The sequence below is a fragment of the Lithobates pipiens genome, unplaced genomic scaffold, assembly GCF_037356315.1.
Source record: "Lithobates pipiens isolate NorthernLeopardFrog02 unplaced genomic scaffold, aLitPip1_a1.2 Scaffold_13, whole genome shotgun sequence".
NCBI classification, from domain to species: Eukaryota; Metazoa; Chordata; class Amphibia; order Anura; family Ranidae; genus Lithobates; species Lithobates pipiens.
In genome coordinates this window covers 262,658,150-262,680,963 of record NW_027507718.1, presented here as the reverse complement: position 1 = coordinate 262,680,963, position 22,814 = coordinate 262,658,150, and the positions used below count along the sequence as shown (strand labels likewise).

The 22,814-nt window shown below is 39.5% G+C and overlaps 1 protein-coding gene across 4 annotated transcripts in view; it reads left to right on the top strand.

Annotated features, from left to right (window-relative positions):
* The window catches only part of UNC5C (unc-5 netrin receptor C), a 517,444-nt gene extending 505,869 nt beyond the window's left edge, over nt 1-11,575 (top strand). For all 4 annotated transcript variants that reach the window (XM_077476580.1, XM_077476578.1, XM_077476581.1 and 1 more), the window contains one exon: nt 958-11,575. In XM_077476580.1, the coding sequence (XP_077332706.1) occupies nt 958-1,117 (160 nt within the window). In that variant the 3' untranslated portion in view covers nt 1,118-11,575. The remainder of the gene's footprint in view (nt 1-957) is intronic.
* Nucleotides 11,576-22,814: the final 11,239 nt, after the last annotated feature.

The window sequence follows — 22,814 nt, the reverse complement described above, 5'->3', positions numbered from 1 at the left end:
TCCTATTTAAGTGATGCCTTGATTGTGAACAGGTGTGGCAATAATCAGGCCTGGGTGTGGCTAGAGAAATTGAACTCAGGTGTGGACAACCACAGTTATAGTATGTTTTAACAAGGGGGGCAATCACTTTTTCACACAGGGCCATGATGGTTTGAATTTTTTTTCGCCTTTAATAATAAACACCTTCATTTACAAATTGCATTTTGTGTTTACTTGTGTTGTCCTTGACTATTGTTTAAATTGGTTTGATGTTCCGAAACACTTAAGTGTGACAAACATGCAAAGGAACAGGAAATGAGGAAGGGGGCAAACGATCTCTAGATCGTCTCTCGGGTGCTGCCGCCGCCATCTTGGGTATGGGAATCAGGAAATGGAGCCTTTCGGCTTCATTTCCCGGTTCCCTACTGCGCATGCGCGAGTCGCGCTGCGCAATAAGGACGGTCCCCGCTGCCTCTGGGATCTGTGTGTTTCCCAGCAGGCAGCGGGGCACTTGCGGAAAGGGGCGGGCACTTGCGGAAAGGGGCGTAATCTACGCCCCTTTCCGCAGAGAGCTATCCCGGAAGTGCGTGCAGATACCTGTACTGTACAGGTATCTGCACCCCCCTCCCCCCTGAAAGGTGCCAATTGTGGCCATGGATGGGGGGGAGGGTTCCGATGAGCGGAAGGTCCACTTTAGGGTGGACCTCCGCTTTAAGTATCTGGTTATGACAGAGACCATCAACAATGACATGTATTTTTTACAAGCTAAGTGGACATGTTTGGAAAATCTATCAAAGATAAAGAGGGGAAAAAAAGTGAAAGCAATATATTGATGAAAATGATTTCTTAAACGACATTTGCTAACGGAAGTATACTTTAAACAGGATGACTGTAGTTTTAACTGCAAGTTCAGCTATAAATCCTTAGGGATGATTCTGCAATTACACTTATCTAATGATGTCTTTCTAATTGCTGCAGGTATCTCAATTATTTTGCTACCAAACCTAGTCCGACCGGAGTGATCTTAGATCTGTGGGAAGCGCAAAACTACCCAGATGGGAATCTGAGCACGCTGGCTGCAGTCTTAGAAGAGATGGGCAGACATGAGACTGTGGTATCTCTGACAACAGAATATTGATTCTACTTAGAAAAAAAATCAAGACAGAGGAGCTAATAAAGACAAAGTTACCAAGGGAAAAAAAGGAACATACTGAAAAGAAATACTGACCAATGAGTTTTACTACTTATATTAAAACAAAGACTTTGATATAAACCTTCTTGTATATTAACACAGAAATCAAAAGGAAAAAAAAAAACATGCAAAGCTGTATTTCAAATATTATAAACCAACCTAATGCTCATTCAGTGTGTGGCTTGGTATAGGATTTTACAGTTTCCTAGGAAACGAAAATGTATTGCTATCCAGATACATGGATAAATGTTACTATACAATCCCAGCTCCAATGGACACTGTTTACATCCACAAATGGACGGGAGTTATTGATGCTGTCCCATGACTATTTATATATTTTGTGCAAGCCATCTAAGTGAAATTTTTGTGCCAGTCCAGGGTATTTTTTTAGGAAAGCTACAGTATTTTATTTTCAGTGGAATTAAGGTTGATTGCACTGATTACACCATTAAGTGTCATGTTCCCTGACTCTCCCTGTCCCATTGCAGGGTGTACTACGTGTTAGCTAAGCAGATACCAACTCAATTATTGTCAAGACCATCTTTTGTTCATCAAATAACAATTCTGATCTTAAAAAAAGTGATAGTAATTTGGAGAATGATACAACTTGGTACTGAAAGATATGCCTTTTCTTTGCTTTTTCTTTTTCATTTGATTACCTTTTTACATTGTCTTGGTAGACATTCAGGAGCCATTTGGGAAACATTGTCTACCATTGTCTGACTATTATGTGATATTTTTATCTTACACTTTATGAAATATAAATTCACAATGTGGTACTATGTTTTATTTACCTGCTATGCTCGTTTACTCCATTATTACATGCATTTTTCAACATTAGGTATTAAAAAGTCATTTTAAAAACAGGGAATTTTAACAAAATGTGTTTGTGTCTAAGATGGTTATGTGTGGTGCAAAAAGTGATCTGTTTCAGCAGGCAGCATGCTTAAAAATAGTTAAGCTAAAAGCCTGCTCAAAGCCTGTCTAAAGCTAGAGCAAGCAAATTAATTAAAGTTGGCCTTTACTGAAATGTTGAACTACAACTTTGATAACAGCCTTTCTGAGATGGATAGATAAAGTATATTACAGAATCTGAAATACACCTTCCTGGAAAGATACTGCTATTAGCTCCAACTCATGCTGCTTATATAATCTGTAGCTCAGGCACTTGATTGTAATTGATGAATAACCGGGGGATCAGCACTCAAATGGGTTGATCCTCTTCTTCAGTAGAGGTTAAGTGACCAAAGGCATGAGGTATGCTAAAGCGGCATTTTCTCCATTACCATTTATTTATCCACCCCTGCAAGACTATACCATACCTTTAAATTGATAAAGTAGGTGTAGGTTTAAGAACAGCATTCAACACTCCTAGACTCACAGCTTCTTAATTTGTAAATGCTTGCTGAAGCTGATGCTGAAGCATTTATAAGCTAAGATTAAACAGCCCCTGTGTTTTTCCGGCCCGAGATAGATTTTAGGGAAGGAACACAAGCACATGTTTTGTGTTATTATGACTGAACTTGCTATGTCTACATATATGAATCAAATATTAAATAGCTGCCATAACAGTTATCAACCTTTAACTATGACTTGAACTTGGTTGACCATGTTTAATTTATTTTATACTTTCTTCTTTTTTTTTGCTCTTTTGTTTTATTTTATTTATTTTGTTTTTTGTTTTTGTTTTTATGCCTCTTATCTTTGCTACGCCATAGTTATTTTACTATTAGGGCCGGTTCACACTGCGACGCGAGGCGAGGCGACACGGCTCGCCTCGCCTCGCTCCCGCAAGTCGCCCCCATTCTGTACAATGGAACCGTTCTGAGAGGAGCGACTCGAGTCGCTCCGACTCAGAAAAAAGGTTCCTGTACTACTTTGGGGCGACTTCGGGGGCGACTTGCATTGACTTCTATACAGAAGTCCTCTGCAAGTCGCCGCTGAGGTCCATGCAGGTCGCGGTGAGGCAAGTCGGAGACGCCTCGCCGCGCATCGCTGTGTGAATCGGCCCTTACACTGTACATTTTTGATCTTCAAAAAAAAAAGTGATTACATCTTGCATCCTATTGCCATAATATGGTCACCTAGAGCTTTCCTGTAGCTACTGGAAACAACATTCATTATATACCATCATTTCCACTCTTTTTCTGGGTCAGTTTTGGAGAGGGTGCAGATTTTATTTTTGGATTTATACTGTTTGGTTAGCAAGACACTGTAAGGCTGAACATCAGGCAAACAGTTATATGCACATTTGATATACATGATCCAGAGAGCACAGCTGTGATATCACTTTCCTTCTAGGCAATTAAGCAGTATAGCTTAATCACTAATTTTCCCGCAACTTGCTGACTGGTCAGCATAGGAGCATCATTTCACCATACTGATGAACTGATCTCTTTGCTCAATCTGATCTCTCTGCCTGTCGGCAAACTCCCAGCGTTGCATTCACTATGCAATGCAAGAAAGCCTTATTAGCTTATGCAGATTGCCCTCCCTCTTCTATTCTAAAAGCAAAATAATATAAAGACTTGTCAAGTACTTTTAAGATACATGATTTGTAATGACTACGTCCTCATTTAAAGTTATCTGCCTGAATTTCAGCTTTAAAGTAAAACTCGACTTTAAAACTTTTACTGGGTGGAGATCAGTTACATAGACTAGTAGTAGTCCTAGTTTTACTGCTGGTTGTAAACCCCAGAGGGAAGTATTTCCTTGACCCTCTATCCACCCATTTCAGCTACTGTTCATCACATTTCTGTATCTTTAGCCTTCTGACAGACTCTCTATAGGATTGTGTTTATTATCTGCTTCTACAGTGCAGTCTCAATCTACTCCCAACCCACTGCCAAGTTGCAATTGATATTGCCATGTTGGGGTACAGGAAGAAATCCTCAATGCGGTCAAAGAGAAAAGTAAAAACCTAGCAAGGGTTTGATACCTGACATACTCCACCAAAAGTAAAACCTTCTGGCATGGTACACGTAAACTTTACATCAATACACATTCTCCTTTTTAAACAAAGCTCTTGGTATTGGTGTTTGCACTTTTTTTTTTTTTTTCAAGGATATAACATATCCCTAATTCTTCCTTTACCTCTCAACTGTTTCCAAGATTCCCTTGGTCAAGAAAAATAAATATCCCTAATTTAAGTGACTAGTAGTGTCTTCTTGCAAATATTATAAATCAACGATTATCTCTTGTGCCAGGCGCCAATCCACTCATTACTTTATAATCGAATGATCAAACTATTTCTGGAATGCTTATTGTTAGTATGTGTACCAATGATATTGCTGTAGCCTGCAGTTTAGATACTACTATATGAGGTTACAATCTTCTAGTGGTGTGCTATAGGGAATACATTATTTTATTAGTTTGATTTTCTACTAAGCTGTTAGTAACTAACAGGAAATGCATTATTTCACTAGTACATATATTGCTTTTGGAGCACTTTCACACATTGCTTGCCTTTTGTATCACCAGTTGCTTGTATAAAAAGGACAAACAACAGAACAAATATTTTTACAAAGAGCCCATATGGCCAATATTCATGTATGGTTGCTTATTTTTATATGCTTGATTGTACCCTTATTTTCCTTTTAGCATATTTATCATCCCTATCCATTATTTAAAGTGTGTATTATATTAGCTTGTGTGCTTTTAGATATTGATTTATTTGACTGTTACGTATTAATTTCAACCTTCAACGTACTTTTAGTTATTATTTTTGACAGCCACTGCAAGAACTTTTCATGTGCACATTTCCAGTCAAGGTTTATAATACCTTCCATAAACATTTTATTATAATGATATGCTATTCAAAAACTCTGCGTTCATATATAAGAATATCAAGGCTGATGTTTAAAACTAGATCTTATATATACCATTTATATTGCAGATTAGATAGAGGGAACCTGTCATGAGGACAAATACGCATTTGCTTTTCTCCAAAATACATTTTCAGGGCAGTCTAGATCATTCTATTGCTTTATTATGAGTGACGTCAAAATAAATTTGAAACTTAGGGCTTTTTAGCTCTATCAGCAGCTTACTTGTTCCAGGTTAGTGGTTTCATTCATTGGGGATTTACTAAAGGAATAGAGATTTTTCACTTAACTTAATGGATAGGGTGAAGCTGTGTTCACTTCACACAAAAAAAATGTTTCCCTTGTACATGATTGGCTACTCGAACACTATTTAATTGGTTAGGTGACCTTTCACATTTCTAAGTAAAAAGTCTCTAGTGCTTTAGTTAAACAAGGCCAGTGTAAAGACAAACAATAAACTGGACTGCCATGGTGGTGGTGGGGAGGGGGGGGGGGGGGGTGCGATGAAGAATATCTGAAAATATCAAACTCGTGGACAACTTATATACTTCTTCTAACTCTAGGCCTATGGTTCCCTGTTATAGTGGGAACGGGTAAATTAAGCAAAGACCTTCCCATTCACTTTTTGAAAAACATAGCTGTTTGGTAAGTTCAGGTATTTGTCTGTTGCCACTCTTAAAGCAGTATTTAACTGAAAACCAAAAATGTTATATATTGCAGTTTACCAACCATTAGATGTGGTGGCTGCATCAGTTTGCTTCTCTTAGGCTTTTTCCCCGGTGATCCGGCCAGTAGCACATCTTCTGTATTAGAGTGCCTTTGCCATGGATGAAGGAGCACTGGGGGCACCTTTGGACAACAGCATTGTCAGTCTGGGGGGAGGAGTGTTCTAGTGTACTAGGAGATTTATATACTTATAAGCAGTTACAGCAAACAGTTTTTTTTCTTTTGGGATAAAGGTTTTACATAAATAATAAAAAGCCGATCATTGTAAGCACCCCCGCCAGTGTTAAATGGTTTGTCCCTTTGCTGTAACTGATACATTAAGCTGGAGAGCTTGTTCTGTTTAAAAACCTCAGACTTACTGGATTGATCACCAGATGAAAATAGAAAAAAGAAGCCTAAAAAATAAAACAAATGCAGCAATCATATCAAAGAAATGATAAGCTGCAAGACAATAAATGTTTGCTTTTGAGCTTAACATCACTTTAACATAGCTTCAAATCCATAATTGTATTTCCAGCTAAGAAGGCTTGCTAATATATTAACAGATTCTATCCAAGTTCATAAATTACAGAAAAGTCAAAGCTTTTTAGCAGCACACAGTCATGGAATGAAAGTAGTGTCCTCCCTTTCCAAACTGTGCCTATTCATTTAAATAATTTCCATAGGTATTGTGAAAAAAATGGTATTAGTACCAACTTTAATTTTCCATTTTAATATAGCATAATCCAATTAAGGGGTTTCTGCATATAGAGTCAATCCAAAATCATCTTGTGACCTTTTCCAAGTCTACAGTAAAATATAAAATGATGGACCTTGCAATATGTGACATTTTATGTAATCATGTTAGGTCCCTGCATGCAAGCTATGGAAAAATGTACTTTTCAATTGCAGAGTTCAAGTCAAGCCCTGCAGCAACCGGTCATAAGAAAGTCTTGTGTATGTACTAACTATGCTTCAATCATGGTCACTGGAGTAAATCACATCTACTGTTTTATTATTGTATGTACTTCTATAACAGATATCTACGTTTTGCTACTATTTGGTAAAAGGTTTTCAAGGCAAACTATTGTCTAAATAATTGCAATGTGTGCTGTTTGAGCAACAAAGCTTGAATTACCCTATCTGAATATCCATTTAAAATGACCTTACTACTAAATTATTTAAATATGATATAGATCTAAACACATGATAATGCACAATTATCACTCTTTTGTTCCCATTATTATACAAAGAGATTGATTTAGTAAAGAGGTCCAGAATACTCACTTCAAAATATGAACATTCATTTAAAGTAGTGAATAAAGTGAAGCTTTATTTGCTTTGAATACCGGGTCATGTTCAGTGGTATATAAAATAAAAAACAGGATCTTGCCCTGTATACACTTGGATTAGATATTTGAAGTAATTATTAGTTTAATACAGGATTTCAGCAGATTTTCTAAAACTAAGGCCGGCCATACACGGTTCGGATCTCGACCGATTCAGTAGAAACCGGCCAAGATTTGAACCGTGTGTTAGTGGGCAGGCTGAATGTACCAAGTTGACCGATCAATCAACTTGGGTACAACCAGCCTGCCTGATTATCTTGTTATTATCGCTAACGGCTGCTATAGCCACTAGCAATAATCATTGTCTTCTCCCGACATGGATGGTTTCACCCACCCTCGCCCCCCTCACTGGGAGAAGACAATTGCTACAGTAATTCACCTGTCAACACTGTTTGTGTTTATGAAGGAATTGGGCAAATTTCTTTCTTGCAACCCGTGTATGGCCAAGTTACTATTCTTTATTCCTTAAGTAGTACATCAACTTCTATGTCACTTCAGGGATGCTGTAAAACCTTTATGATAATTAAAAGTATAACATTGCCTTGCAGGCTATAAACTCATATTGTATATAGGATTAGATGAAAAGGCTGTGCGTTACCATTAATCAAATTATATAAATTTCTATTGCGTCTGAGAACCATTTTTCTTTTTCAGTTTTGACGATGTCTCAGATGTTCACACACATTTTACCATTTGTAATATACCTTTAAAATGTATGCAATGGGGTTTTTTTGGGACACAGAGGGGTTTAATTAGGTAGCAAATTGGATACATATATTTTTATTTCCTTGTTTTTATTGGGAACAACTAGTAATAAGTTAGAAAAATTGAATTTCCGATAATTTTCTAGCATTTATGCAATTTGTGAACCCTCATATATTTATAGCAAAGTATGATGAACAAAGTCTGCTGATGAAAAGGCAATCACATTACTGCAACTTTGATTTAACATAAAGGAATAGTAAAGCTCAAAGTGAATGTATGCATTATTTCAATTTTTTTCAACTTTGACGCTATGTTGCGGGAACAAAGCAGCTTGGGTAAACTGTAAGTGTAACATTAAGATACTGTTAAGTCAGACACAAATTAGCATAAGTGTTATTTTTTTTTTACAGGTTTCCATCACATAAAATGTAAATGATATTTTGTCCAAGTGAGCATTTTGTTGCTAGTGCAGTAAGGCACAGTTCACACTAGTGTGATTTCAGATGCACAAAACCATATAATAATGTAAATCCCTTTGTTTTCAATGGTGTCCATTCACATCAGTGTTACTCAGCACAGTGTGATTTTGGAAAATGTTCCTGTGCTACTTTGATGTGATTTCAGTGTGATTTTGGCCCCATAGAATATGCAAACCTTATTAAAGTTGCATACAAGTTGCCTCCAAGTTGCACTACAAAATCGCACAAAAATATCGGATCAAAGTCCGATTGCAGCAGTGTGAACCTAGCCTTAATGCAAATGTCATCTTGATCATCCAACATCATTGTTGTTACCTAGAAATTTTGGAGGGAATATTTTTATTTATTTGTAGGAGGATTTTTATTTAAATAGCCACACACATAAATACAAATGGTACATATATTTATTTGTTATTTATTTTTATTTTTTTCATCAGAGAAGGTCCCCCGATTGTATCATCTACTGGGCTTAGTGCTGGACACCGGCTGTTACTGACACCTCGTGCTTCCAGCACCAGAGGTTGGCGGGGTCTGTCAGAGCCACTGAGTCTGGGTGCCATTTGAAAACAGCACTGAGACAAACATTGGCACCTAGTTCTTAGGTTATTAAGTATTTTTCTTTACAGAGGTCTCATACATCCTCATCTATTATTGCCCTAATGTTAGTAAGGCTCATTTACTAAAGGAGCCGAGGGTGCATATGCAATTTATTCATCAATTATTCAATCAAGAAGAAAAAAAACCCCTCTTTAACTGTTTCATCTGTACATAAATGGATAATTGAAGTAAATATTCACACAATTTAGGGTGTGTGGTGTGAAGATTGCGTGAAGATTGTAAACGTATTTAGTACATCAACCCATTATCTATGTTGCCCTATTTCACACCAGATATCTATATTGAATTTAGACCGTGTTCAAACTTGCCCTGGAAAGCATTGGTATAAACATTGTACCTGATTGGTGTCAAGCACACATTAACCACTTGCTAACCGCCGCACGCCGATTTACGTCGGAAGAATGGCACGGGTGCGCAAAAGGGCATACCCGTATGTCCTTTTATACTTCCCGCCTAGCGGGCGCGTGCCCGCCTGCTGTGGGAGTGTGCCCACAAGTTCCGTGGACTCAGTGTTCGCCTGGCGGCCCGCGATTGCAAGGAAGAGAGACAGAACAGGGAGATAAACAAGGCACGTCCCTGCTCTGCCTAGCAACATGACAGGGATCTACTGCTCCCAGTGATCAGAAGCAGTGATCTCTGTTATGTTCTAGTGAGCCCACCCCCCCTACAGTTAGAACACACTGAGGGAACACATTGACATTTACACAGTAATCAGTGGCTATTTTAGCACTGATCACTGTATAAATGTCAGTGGTCCCAAAATAGTGTCAAAAGTGTCCAATCTGTCCCCCGAAATGTTGCAGTCATAATAAAAATCAGATTGCCGCTATTCCTAGTAAAAAAAAATGAATAATAAAAATGCCATGAATCTATCCCCTATTTTGTAGATGCTATAATTTTTGCGTAAAAAACAATCAATATACACTTATTGTGATTCTTTTTTTTACCACACATATGTAGAAGAATACATATCGGCCTAAACTGTGGAAGAAATTCATTTTTTTATATATTTTTGGGGGATAGTAATATAGCATAAAGTAAAAAATAATCCTTTTTTGTCAAAATTGTCGCTCTTTTTTTGTTTATAGCGCAAAAAATAAAAAATGTTGAAAAAGGATATCAATTTTGTTTGGGTTTGACGTCACATGACCGGGCAATTGTAAACTAAAGCGACACAGTGCCGAAACGCAAAAAAAAGCTCTGGTCAGGAAGGGGGTAAATCCTTTCGGGGCTGAAGTGGTTAAGAAATGAGGCTAAGAACATGCAACTATTTTATTAGTGTAGTCTGGTTCATACTACACATATTAATAAAATATAGCATAATGATGTCATCTTTGTGCAAACAACACCCAGGTAATACCTGCACTGTGATCTGACATACCATTAAATAGCTCATACTGAGAAGATAAAACTAAAACACATTCTGACATTGAGTTCCTATAATATATTTGAAGGATTGAAAAGTAAAATGTATATACAGTATTTAATTAATGGTGGGCAGTGGCACAATATAATCGAAGGGCAAAATAAAGTGAGACAATTTGCAAGGCAATGTACCAGCCAAAATAAAAGTTCAGTAAATGATGATTTATTGTTAGCTGGTAAAGCCCTCGGAGAATGTTTTGAGCATAAACCATGTTACTTTCAGGTAGTGAGATTAGATATTGCATTACAATTTTCTCTAGATCATTAGACTCAAGTAGTCACCACAGTCAAAGGTCTCATTACAGAAACCTACTACTCAAGATGCTACTGGTTCACTTTTTTTATTAGAAAGGTTTTTTTTTTGTTAGTTTTTTTTGTAAAGAGTCACCCAGAAAAAAAAACAGGAAAGGTACAATGAGGTCTGCCTGTTAATCTCACATTTGTTTGATTTGCACAGTTACAGATCTGACTACTGCCTACTCTGTGACTATATCATGCATATCACTTAAGCCATTATACTTCAGACATGTAATGTGCCAAATTTTAATAAAAACCCAATAGACCTTTGCACATACATAAGCAGTTTACAATATCAAATTTTTTTTTTCAAATGAAAGTACATAAAGGTTTTTTTTTGTTACATTGTGTTCTTTTGAGCATATCTTTGCAACTCTTGGTGTATCCAGTTGGTGGCAAATATCTCTTATTTGATAGAGTGGAAGGTTGTTTAATATGGTAACATTGTACTTGAGTGCACATTTAAGTATACACCGTACACGTAAGCCTTACTTTCACACAAGTGATTCGCTCTGCCTGTGTTTAGACCAGATTGTCAGAAAATTTGCATCACAGATTACTGGAGAACTGGGTACCAAATGCTGGTTGCCAGCAGCGAAGACCCAGTGGATTCCTTAAGCTGAGGATTACTTTTCTCAAGTATTTTTACTATGGCAGTATTACTGCAAAAGTGTTACTTACTTTTTTGGCTATAGAGATATAGAAACCAATTTAGTTTTTGTCTTTACTTTCCCTCCAGCTGTATTTACTATGCAATTCCTTTTTCTAAAAAATGTACTAAGAAGTGCTATCCATTGCATTCTTTGTATTACTGTACAGTGAGATGTAGTTTACTGTTCTAGGTGTGCCTCTTATTATTATTATTATTTTTTTTCTTTCCAAATGTTCCCGAGCCTGTTTCCTTTTCACTGTTTGTAAATGCCTGCATTTATTGTCAATCTGACATGTACAAAGTGTAATAAAAAATTTTTTAAACAGTTAATAAATTATATTTATAAGCAATTGCGATGTCTGGGTTGGTTGTTACATTTGCAATGTTTCTCTTTTGTGAGAAAATAATTTTCTCAGAACATTCAATTGTGGTTGAAATTATTTCTTCAGTTTTGACAACGCTATTGAAAATGTGTTCGCTTTCACTATTGGAGTTATGTGTTCTATGCTGGACTTGCATGCTTATGATTACATTTATTATACTCCACTTTAGAAGGAAATGTCAATGCCACAGTTACAACAAGTAGTTTCTAACCAGTTAGAAACTGTATTAGCATTTTGAATTGTTCCATCAATTCATGTGTTTGAATTACGTATATGCAGTACTTTTGGAAAATTTAGGACATTTTGGAAACAAATTTTTATGTCATAGTTTGTATTTTTAACCACTTAAGGACCACCGTATTGCCATTATACGTCATCAGAATGGCACAGGCAGGCACAAGCACATAGATGTACGTGCCTGCCTTCCAGCGGGTGAGGGGTCCGATCGGACCCCCTCCCGCTGGATACGGCGGTCCGTTTCCCTCCGGGAGCGATCCGTGATGAGGGGATGGCCGTTGGTTTCTGGCCACCCCCTCTCGATCGCTCCTGGCCAATGACGAACTTCCTCCCACTGTGTATTGTTTACACAGGAAGGAGGAAGTGATGTCATTCTCCTCGGGGCAGTCTTTTTGACCGGACTACGAGGAGAAGACTAAAAGTAAGTGCACCAAAACACTACACTGACACATAGGTACACATAGGTACACAAACCCCCCCCGATCGCCCCCCGCCCCCCCCCCCCCAGTCACAGTGTCACTGATTGCATTGATCATTTCTTTACTGATCAATGCATTCAGTGTCAGTTGTAAAAGTAAAAACTGGCAGGGCAGTTAGTGTTAGGTCCAGGGTAGCCCCCTATAACCCCCCAATAAAGATTTAACCCCCTGATTGCCCCATAGAGTTAACCCTTTCACCCCCTTCTGCCAGTGTCACTAAGCGATAATTTTTCTGATCGCTGCATCAGTGTCGCTAGTGTCCCTAGGTAGCTAGTTATTTTTTTAGGTTCACCGCCAGGTTTTTATATCGCTAGGTACCCCGATATACTACCCAATAATGGTTTTAACATCCTGATTGCCCCTAGTTAACCCTTTCACCCCCTTTTGCCACTGTCACTAAGCGATCATTTTTCTGATCGCTGCATCAGTGTCGCTACTGTCGCTAGGTAGCTAGTTATTTTTTTAGGTTCACCGCCAGGTTTTAATAGCGCTAGGTACCCCGATATACTACCCAATAATGGTTTTAACATCCTGATTGCCCCTAGTTAACCCTTTCACCCCCTTTTGCCACTGTCACTAAGCGATCATTTTTCTGATCGCTGCATTAGTGTCGCTACTGTCGCTAGGTAGCTAGTTATTTTTTTAGGTTCACCGCCAGGTTTTATATCGCTAGGTACCCCGATATACTACCCAATAATGGTTTTAACATCCTGATTGCCCCTAGTTAACCCTTTCACCCCCTTTTGCCAGTGTCACTAAGCGATCATTTTTCTGATCGCTGCATCAGTGTCGCTACTGTCGCTAGGTAGCTAGTTATTTTTTTAGGTTCACCGCCAGGTTTTTATAGCGCTAGGTACCCCGATATACTACCCAATAATGGTTTTAACATCCTGATTGCCCTTAGTTAGCCCTTTCACCCCCTTTTGCCAGTGTCACTAAGCGATAATTTTTCTGATCGCTGCATCAGTGTCGCTAGTGTCCCTAGGTAGCTAGTTATTTTTTTAGGTTCACCGCCAGGTTTTTATATCGCTAGGTACCCCGATATACTACCCAATAATGGTTTTAACATCCTGATTGCCCCTAGTTAACCCTTTCACCCCCTTTTGCCACTGTCACTAAGCGATCATTTTTCTGATCGCTGCATCAGTGTCGCTACTGTCGCTAGGTAGCTAGTTATTTTTTTAGGTTCACCGCCAGGTTTTAATAGCGCTAGGTACCCCGATATACTACCCAATAATGGTTTTAACATCCTGATTGCCCCTAGTTAACCCTTTCACCCGCTTTTGCCACTGTCACTAAGCGATCATTTTTCTGATCGCTGCATTAGTGTCGCTACTGTCGCTAGGTAGCTAGTTATTTTTTTAGGTTCACCGCCAGGTTTTATATCGCTAGGTACCCCGATATACTACCCAATAATGGTTTTAACATCCTGATTGCCCCTAGTTAACCCTTTCACCCCCTTTTGCCAGTGTCACTAAGCGATCATTTTTCTGATCGCTGCATCAGTGTCGCTACTGTCGCTAGGTAGCTAGTTATTTTTTTAGGTTCACCGCCAGGTTTTTATAGCGCTAGGTACCCCGATATACTACCCAATAATGGTTTTAACATCCTGATTGCCCTTAGTTAGCCCTTTCACCCCCTTTTGCCAGTGTCACTAAGCGATAATTTTTCTGATCGCTGCATCAGTGTCGCTAGTGTCCCTAGGTAGCTAGTTATTTTTTTAGGTTCACCGCCAGGTTTTTATATCGCTAGGTACCCCGATATACTACCCAATAATGGTTTTAACATCCTGATTGCCCCTAGTTAACCCTTTCACCCCCTTTTGCCAGTGTCACTAAGCGATCATTTTTCTGATCGCTGCATCAGTGTCGCTACTGTCGCTAGGTAGCTAGTTATTTTTTTAGGTTCACCGCCAGGTTTTAATAGCGCTAGGTACCCCGATATACTACCCAATAATGGTTTTAACATCCTGATTGCCCCTAGTTAACCCTTTCACCCCCTTTTGCCACTGTCACTAAGCGATCATTTTTCTGATCGCTGCATTAGTGTCGCTACTGTCGCTAGGTAGCTAGTTATTTTTTTAGGTTCACCGCCAGGTTTTATATCGCTAGGTACCCCGATATACTACCCAATAATGGTTTTAACATCCTGATTGCCCCTAGTTAACCCTTTCACCCCCTTTTGCCAGTGTCACTAAGCGATCATTTTTCTGATCGCTGCATCAGTGTCGCTACTGTCGCTAGGTAGCTAGTTATTTTTTTAGGTTCACCGCCAGGTTTTTATAGCGCTAGGTACCCCGATATACTACCCAATAATGGTTTTAACATCCTGATTGCCCTTAGTTAGCCCTTTCACCCCCTTTTGCCAGTGTCACTAAGCGATAATTTTTCTGATCGCTGCATCAGTGTCGCTACTGTCGCTAGGTAGCTAGTTATTTTTTTAGGTTCACCGCCAGGTTTTTATATCGCTAGGTACCCCGATATACTACCCAATAATGGTTTTAACCCCCTGATTGCCCCTAGTTAACCCTTTCACCAGCGATCACAGTATAAGTGTCACTGGTGACGCTGGTTAGCCAGTTAGTTATTTAGGTTCCCCGTCAGGTTTTTATATAGCGCCAGGGACCCCCATATACTACCTAATAAAAATTTGAACCCCCTGATTGCCCCTAGTTAACCCTTTCACCACTGATCACCGCATAAGTGTTACGGGTGACTCTGTTTAGTTTGCTTTTTATAGCATCAGGGCACCCACCATTTATTACCCAATAAAGGTTTAACCTCCTGATCACCCGGCGGGTGATATCAATTAGGTTTTAGGGTCAGGGTCTGAGTCGCCCCAGGCAGCGCTAGGTTAGTGCCAGTACCGCTAACACCCACGCGCAAAGCATACACCTCCCGTAGTGGTATAGAATCTGAACAGATCAATATCTGATCTGATCAGATCTATACTAGCGTCCCCAGCAGTTCAGGGTTCCAAAAAAACGCATTGTTAGCAGGATCAGCCCAGATACCTGCTAGCACCTGCGTTTTGCCCCTCTGCCCAGCCCACCCAAGTGCAGTATCGATCGATCACTGTCACTTACAAAACACTAAACACATAACTGCAGCGATCGCAGAGTCAGGCCTGATCCCTGCGATCGCTAACAGTTTTTTTGGTAGCATTTTATATTTAAATCCGAAAGGCAGTGCTTGGTTTTCGGGGTCCCGTACGTGGCTAGGCTCCCAAAAAGTCCCCCACATGTGGTATCCCCGTACTCGGGAGAAGCAGCAGAATTTGGGGTGTAATTTGACTTCTGCCCATAGCATGTGTGAGCAATATATCATTTAGTGACAACTTTGTGCAAAAAAAAAGTTTGTAATATTCCCGCAACTTGTGGCAAAATATAAAATATTCCATGGACTCAACATGCCTCTCAGTAAATAGCTTGGGGTGTCTTCTTTCCAAAATGGGGTCATTTTGTTTTGTTTTTTGCTATTTTGGCATTTTATGGCCTTCGAAACTGTGATAGGTAGTAAGGAGTTAAATCAAAAATTTGCACCCTTAGAAATCCTGAAGGTGGTGATTGGTTTTCGGGGTGCCGTGCGCGACTAGACTCCCAAAAAGTCCCACACATGTGGTATCCCCATATTTGGGAGAAGTAGCGGAATATATATTTGGGGTGCAATTCCACATATAGGCATGTGTGAGCAATATATCATTTAGTGACAACTTTTTGTAAAAATTTTTATTTTTTTTTTGTCATTATTCAATCCCTTAGGACAAAAATAAATAAATATTCAATGGGCTCAACATACCCATCAGCAATTTCCTTGGGGTGTCTACTTTCCAAAATGGGGTCATTTGGGGGGGGGTTTGTACTGCCCTGCCATTTTAGCACCTCAAGAAATGAGATAGGCAGTCATAAATTAAAAGCTGTGTAAATTCCAGAAAATGTACTCTAGTTTGTAGACGCTATAACTTTTGCGCAAACCAAAAAATATACGCTTATTGACATTTTTTTTACTAAAGACATGTGGCTGAATAAATTTTGCCCTCAATGTATGACTAAAATTTAGTTTATTCGATTTTTCTTATAACAAAAAGAAGAAAATATCTTTTTTTTTTAATTTTTCGCTCTTTTTCCATTTATATCGCAAAAAAAAAAATCGCAGAGGCAATCAAATACCATCAAAAGAAAGCTCTATTTGTGGGAAGAAAAGGACGCAAATTTTGTTTGGGTGCAATATTGCATGACCACGCAATTACCAGTTAAAGCAGCGCAGTGCGAAATTGGAAAAAGACCTCTGGTCCTTAAGGTGTTCATTGGTCCGGAGCTGAAGTGGTTAAAGTGAACCTTTCACATGATCACACAAAGCCAAGTGCCCTCTCAGCTGCACAGTTGAGGGCCTTTGCTGTAACACAGTGGAGGATATCTACTAAAACTGGTGCACTCAGAAGCTGGTATAGCTGTGCATGGTAGCTCAGCAGCCTCTAACTTTAGCTTGTTTAATTAACCACTTAACTACCACCCCACGCAGATATACTGCTACAGGGCGGCCCTCCTGCACGAAATCACGTACAGGTACATGTTTTTGCACAGTGGGTCTGGAGTGCGCACGCGTGCTGTCAGCTTCCCGCTCCTGCTGTGATTGGACAGCCAATCAGCAGGTCCGGCGGCCGCCATGGCCGCGGGCCACCCCACGATCATTCACAGGAGAGGCAGAACGGTGGTCTGTGAGGGAGGAAGATGGAGATATTGTGTTTATGCTAGGCAGAAGCATGGATCTCTATGTTCCTACAGTCACAGCTTGTTAAAGTAGCACAGCACGTATCACAAAAAATGGCCTGGTCATGAAGGGAAATGGCCTGGTTCATGAAGGGGTGTAAAACTTCTGGGGCTGAAGTGGTTAAAGTATAACTAAAGGCAAAACTTTTTTTTTCAGATTTGGATAGAGTGGAGGGGGATTAGAACACCCGTCAGTTTTTATTGCTGTCTGTGCCCCTTTTAAGGAGATTTGACCTCTCTATTAGTCCTGTTTACCATTATCATTGAAAGTGAAAGTAAAAAAATTACCCAGAAAAGTAATAGAGAGAAAATTTTCCAATGTGGACACAAATTCTGGTTACTTGGGGGTCCCCAAGGAATTCCTTCAATTTGCAGGGTTTTCCTCTCACTTCCTATTTGGCTATGGGACAGGAAGTGAAGGGAAATCTCAGCAATGGGACAGAGATGGTGAAAAAAATCTGACTGAGGTTAACCCCCCCCCTTGCTATATCAAAAAAGAAACCTGAAAGCTGATTCTCTACAGAGCTGCACCATATTTTGTACTCTTCAATGTTAGTTAGTATTTCTACCCCAGTATCTTTAGTGTTCTTGCCTGCCTGCAGCACTGATACACCATGGCAGATCCTAAAACCAGAACACTCATACTGTCTACTTTATCACACAACGTGGTCTAGTCTGTGCTTGAGTGACCTATTACCAAACCTAAGCACTGTCACATGTGAGTGGAGGCATGGAACCCATTCTGAAACAGCAGGATTTGTACACCATTATAAAATCTACAGTGATTAGACACTGATTTCCCCTAAAGTACAAGATTAATATATCCTCCACTGGCACCAACATAAATTTAAACCAGAGGAGTATTAACTTCAATGAGTAAAATTCAAAAACACAAATAGATTAAATATAGACTTCAACTTCTCTGGGACTCCAGGTTCCTCCCTAATCCTTGCACAGAGAGCAGAATGAACAATGGACCTGCAGTACAACATTAATTATCTTATATTTGGCTAGCTTTGTCTGATTTTAACCTAGGACTGAGATATCAGTTTGTAAAAATCAAAAACACAAAAAAATAGGATGTCAACTTCAACTGCGCTAGGACTGTGGGCTCCTCCAAAATCCCTGTACAGGGAGCAGAATGGACAGTTGCCCTGTACAACAATATTTATCTCCTTTTCTGATTTCTACTCACAAACAACGGGGGGTTGTCCGCACAGGCGAAGTAGAGCACTGCACCCTATATAAGGTAAAAGGTGCACGAAGATGGCCGCTCCAGATGACGTCGGTGTGACGAAACGCATAGAGCGTGGCCAGACAGCGTGCACTTCTTACACAGATGGCAATACGGCCGGCGGGATTTTAAAATCTTCTGTCACAAAAAGCGATTGATCACCATTTGTTTGTGAGTAGTTTATTTGGTTTATGAATAAAACTCCTTGTCAATACATACTGCACCATGGATATGCTTCTTCCTTATTACATATAACGGGGCACGTAATACCAGTGGAGGAACGGGTTTCTCCCAGGACAACAGCAAATTATTGCCAGAGAGCAACACAGTGGCTCATACTGTGGAGGCTGATCCACCCCAGATGGGGTAAGATTTTTGGTGAGAGCAATCACATTATCATTCACTGTGCACTGGGAGCAGCAGTTGCATATACTTTTTGAAGATAATCACGGAGGATTTTCACCATCTATTTTCTCATCATTATTATTCACCTGTTATTTATGATGTGACACTTAGCACATTGATTTTTCATAAACGTGGGACTTTCACTGATTGGAATTTCAAATAGTGTTTGATAATTTTTTCTTCCAAAAAATGTTTTTTCTTCATATTTTATGTTTAAATTTCACTTGGGATTTGCACTGTTTTCACTTGCATTCTATTATTATATTTTTTTGCAATTGAATGTTCACTTATTTTCATTTTTGTCTTATAGTAAGGCTTGCACTTTTATGGTATTGACACAGGTGCATGTGATTTTATATGGGATTTTTCTAATGACACCAGACACTAACACTTGTTACAAAGGAATATTTTGGGTTTATTATTATTTACCAGCGTGCAGACAATTTATGCACTAGTCATTCCATAGTTTTTTCCACAATTTTTATTTCAATTTTCTTTCACCATTTATCATTTAAATTTAAAGGTATAGCGCCAAATCTATTTCCTTTTCGTACCAAATAGTGAATGAATATTTGCTATGACACACTGATCCTCCTCCCGGCCAATCAGGAAGCCCCTATTGGCCAGACCAGGGAGTTTTAGGACTCCCTGGCCAATTGTATCTCAGGACACCCTTCCTGTTCCTGTGTGACTGGGAGGAGGATGTCCCACTGTTTGCTGGCTGGAGCGGCCCCAGCTCTTCCCCTTGCATAAGGCAAGGCAGCATGGCACATTCACAGTGTTCCCAACCCATGGGGGGAGGATGGTGGGGGATTGCCGTCATTCGCCTCCCGCGGTGGGGGGTAACTGTAAGGTGGGTTATTGCCCCAATTTTGCTCCTGAGGTGAGGGTGTGTGATTTTAGCTTAACACCGCCGCTTGTCTCCTGTGGGTGGGGGGAGGGCGGTGGTGTGTGATTGCCGCTGTTTGGCTCTCGGGGGGGGGGGGGGGTGATGTTAGTTTGTTAGCTTTCCTGAAGGGCAGAGCTTATAATTTGAGTTTAATACCACTTTAATTTTTGTTGCATTTGGATTTTGTCATTTTGTCCTAACGCAACCACTATGAGATAGCAGGGGGCTACAAACAATTTTCAGTTTTCCTTGCCACTTTTTGAACATTCATACTGACCTGTGGAATTAAATAACATTAATGTATGTCTTACATGATCTGTGCCTGTCCTGAAAGCATTGAGAGGAAATGAGAAGTAAATGGTTATCATTATTGTTTTTACTACTAAATAGTATTGCTCGTAAACAGATGCTAAGCAATGGTAATAATTACATCTGCATAAAATCAATTTAAACAATAAGTACATGCAACTGCATATTCAACAAAAAAAGCACAATGGTCGAGAAAGCTCTGCCCCTACAATAAGAAAGGTGTATGTTTTGTTAGATCTTTAAAAGGTAAGAAATGGTGGACCAGTGACTGTTGAATGTTGGGAATGAACAGGGACTAAATATAAGCTTGTCTGAAAAGGTGATTTTTTTAAGGCATGAAGACTATGGCATGGCTACTTGTAAGCGATTTAAGATTCGAGAAGAACGATGGCCCTAAAACAAGACTGTCAAGATGTTACAATAAGAGTAGGAAGAAGGATGTTTCTAAAACAGAATATTTGGAAAGTATTGAATAATGCATGCAAGAGCTAAGTCAGAAATAGCTTTGTTCTTAAGTTAAAATTGGTAACCATAGAGTTGTCGCCCTTGGAAGTCATTGAACGGACTGGGTGAGGCAAAGCACTTGAGAAGCTAGAAGTGGATGAGTCAAGTTTCAGTTTTGGATACAATCGTAGGTCTCAGAGAAAAGATAATATATATTATATTCTGTTATTTTGTACTGAAAATGCTCAAGAACCTATTCAAATTGTATGGCATAGATGGGTGGCAATAACTAGCGATTATGGAACACCATCAGTTCGCAACAGCACAACATATTTCTGTATGTAAAAGCCGTCAAAAATGCACTACACTGAAGGAGATATAGTGCTTGTTGGACAGTCTCAATGGAAATTAGGCAGGATGAATGAATAACAAAAAGGATTATACAATTCACCAATTTCTCTTGGAAAGTTTTTTGTGGGGGTAGAGGAGGCAACATTACAGTGATATGACTTCCAAAAGATTCTAAGATAAACATTTTACTTATAGGGTGGGAAGGATAGTGTTGGCCTGTGCATGGCTCCCCTACACTTCATTCCTTAAAGAAGCATTACCCCAAGATAAGACAATTAATCAATGCATTTTTAAAGCAAACACACACACACGCACACACATATATATATATATATATATATATATACACACTCACTGGCCACTTTATTAGGTACACCTTGCTTGTACTTTTGCCTTCAGAACTGCCTTAATTCTTTGTGGCATAAATTCAACAAGGTGTTGGAAATATCCCTCAGAGATTTCGGGCAATGTTGACATGATAGCATAATGCAGTTCCTGCAGATTTGTCTGCTGCACATCCATGATGCAAATCACTGGTTCCACCACATCCTAAAGGTGCTCTACTGGATTGAGATGTGTTGATTGTGGAGGCCACTGGAGTACAATGAACTCATTGTTACATTCGAGAAACCAGTTTGAGATGATTTGAGCTTGGTGACATGCTGCATTATCCTGCTGGAAGTATCCATCAGAAGATGTGTACACTGAAGTCATAAAGGGATGGGCATGGTCAGCAACAATTCTCAAGTAGGCCATGTCATTTAACCACTTGACATCCGAACTATAGCCGAATGACAGCTACAGTGCGGACCAGAATTTCCAAGAGGCCGTCATAGGTCAGTGCACACTAGTGCCACCTATCAGTGAACACCAGTGCCGCCTATCAGTTCACACCAGTGCCGCCCTATTAGTGCCCATCAGTGTAGCCCATCGGTGCCCATCAGTGCAGCCCATTAGTGCCCATCAGTGCAGCCTCATCGGCGTACATCAATGAAGGAGAAAAATTATCTGTTTGCAAAATTTTATAACAAAATATAGAAAAATAGAATTTTTTTTAAATTCTGTCTTTTTAAATCTTTTTAACAAAAAATAAACTCCGAAACTGTTGCATACACACGGTCGGACTAAGTTGTCGAAAAATCTGATCTTTCAGAATGTGATGACGTAATTTCGTTACAATGGGACTAGATTCAGGCTAGTAGCCAATAGCTTTGATGTAGGAATTTGATCTGAGCATGCGTGGCACTTGGTCCGATCAAAATTCTCTACACATGACCGGATTACGTCCGACCAGCCCAGTTGGTCAGGAAATATTTCCAACATGTTGGAAAATTGGGTCGGACGGAGATTCGGACGGAATCAGTCCGATGCATACCACACACAGTCGGATTATCTGACGACACGGTCCGATAAGACTCATTCCGACAGATTCTCCGACCGTGTGTACAAGGGCATACACTGATTTTTTAGCGCCACTATTTCCATTCTATTTAAGAGGAATATTGATTGCAGGTTTTTATTTTTTGTTAAAAAGATTTAAAAAGACAGAATTTAAAAAAAATGCCCACACACAATCGGAATATCCGGTGAAATAATTCCGTCTGACTTTTTCTGCTGGAAAGTCCGACCGTGTGCACATGGCATAACTGTTGCCTTTCTATCATCTCAAACCACTCTGCCCAGTCTCCTCTGACATCTGACATCAACAAAGCATTTCTGTCCACATAACTGTTGCTGGATATTTTCTCTTTTTCTGACCATTTTCTGTAAACCCCAGAGATGGTTGTGTGTGAAAATCCCAGTAGATCAACAGTTTTTGAAGTACACAGACCAGCCCCTCTGGTACCAACAATCATGACACTTTCAAAGTCACTTAAACCCCCTTTCTTTCCCATGCTGATGCTTGATTTGAACTTCAGAAAGGTGTCTTCACAACATCTAGATGCCTAAATGCATATGCCATGTGATTGGCTGATTAGCAATTTGTTTTACAAAGCATTTGAGCAGGGGTACCTAATAAAGTGGCCAGTGAGTATATATCTATATATATATATATATCTCTATATATATATGTAGCACTGACCCCTGAA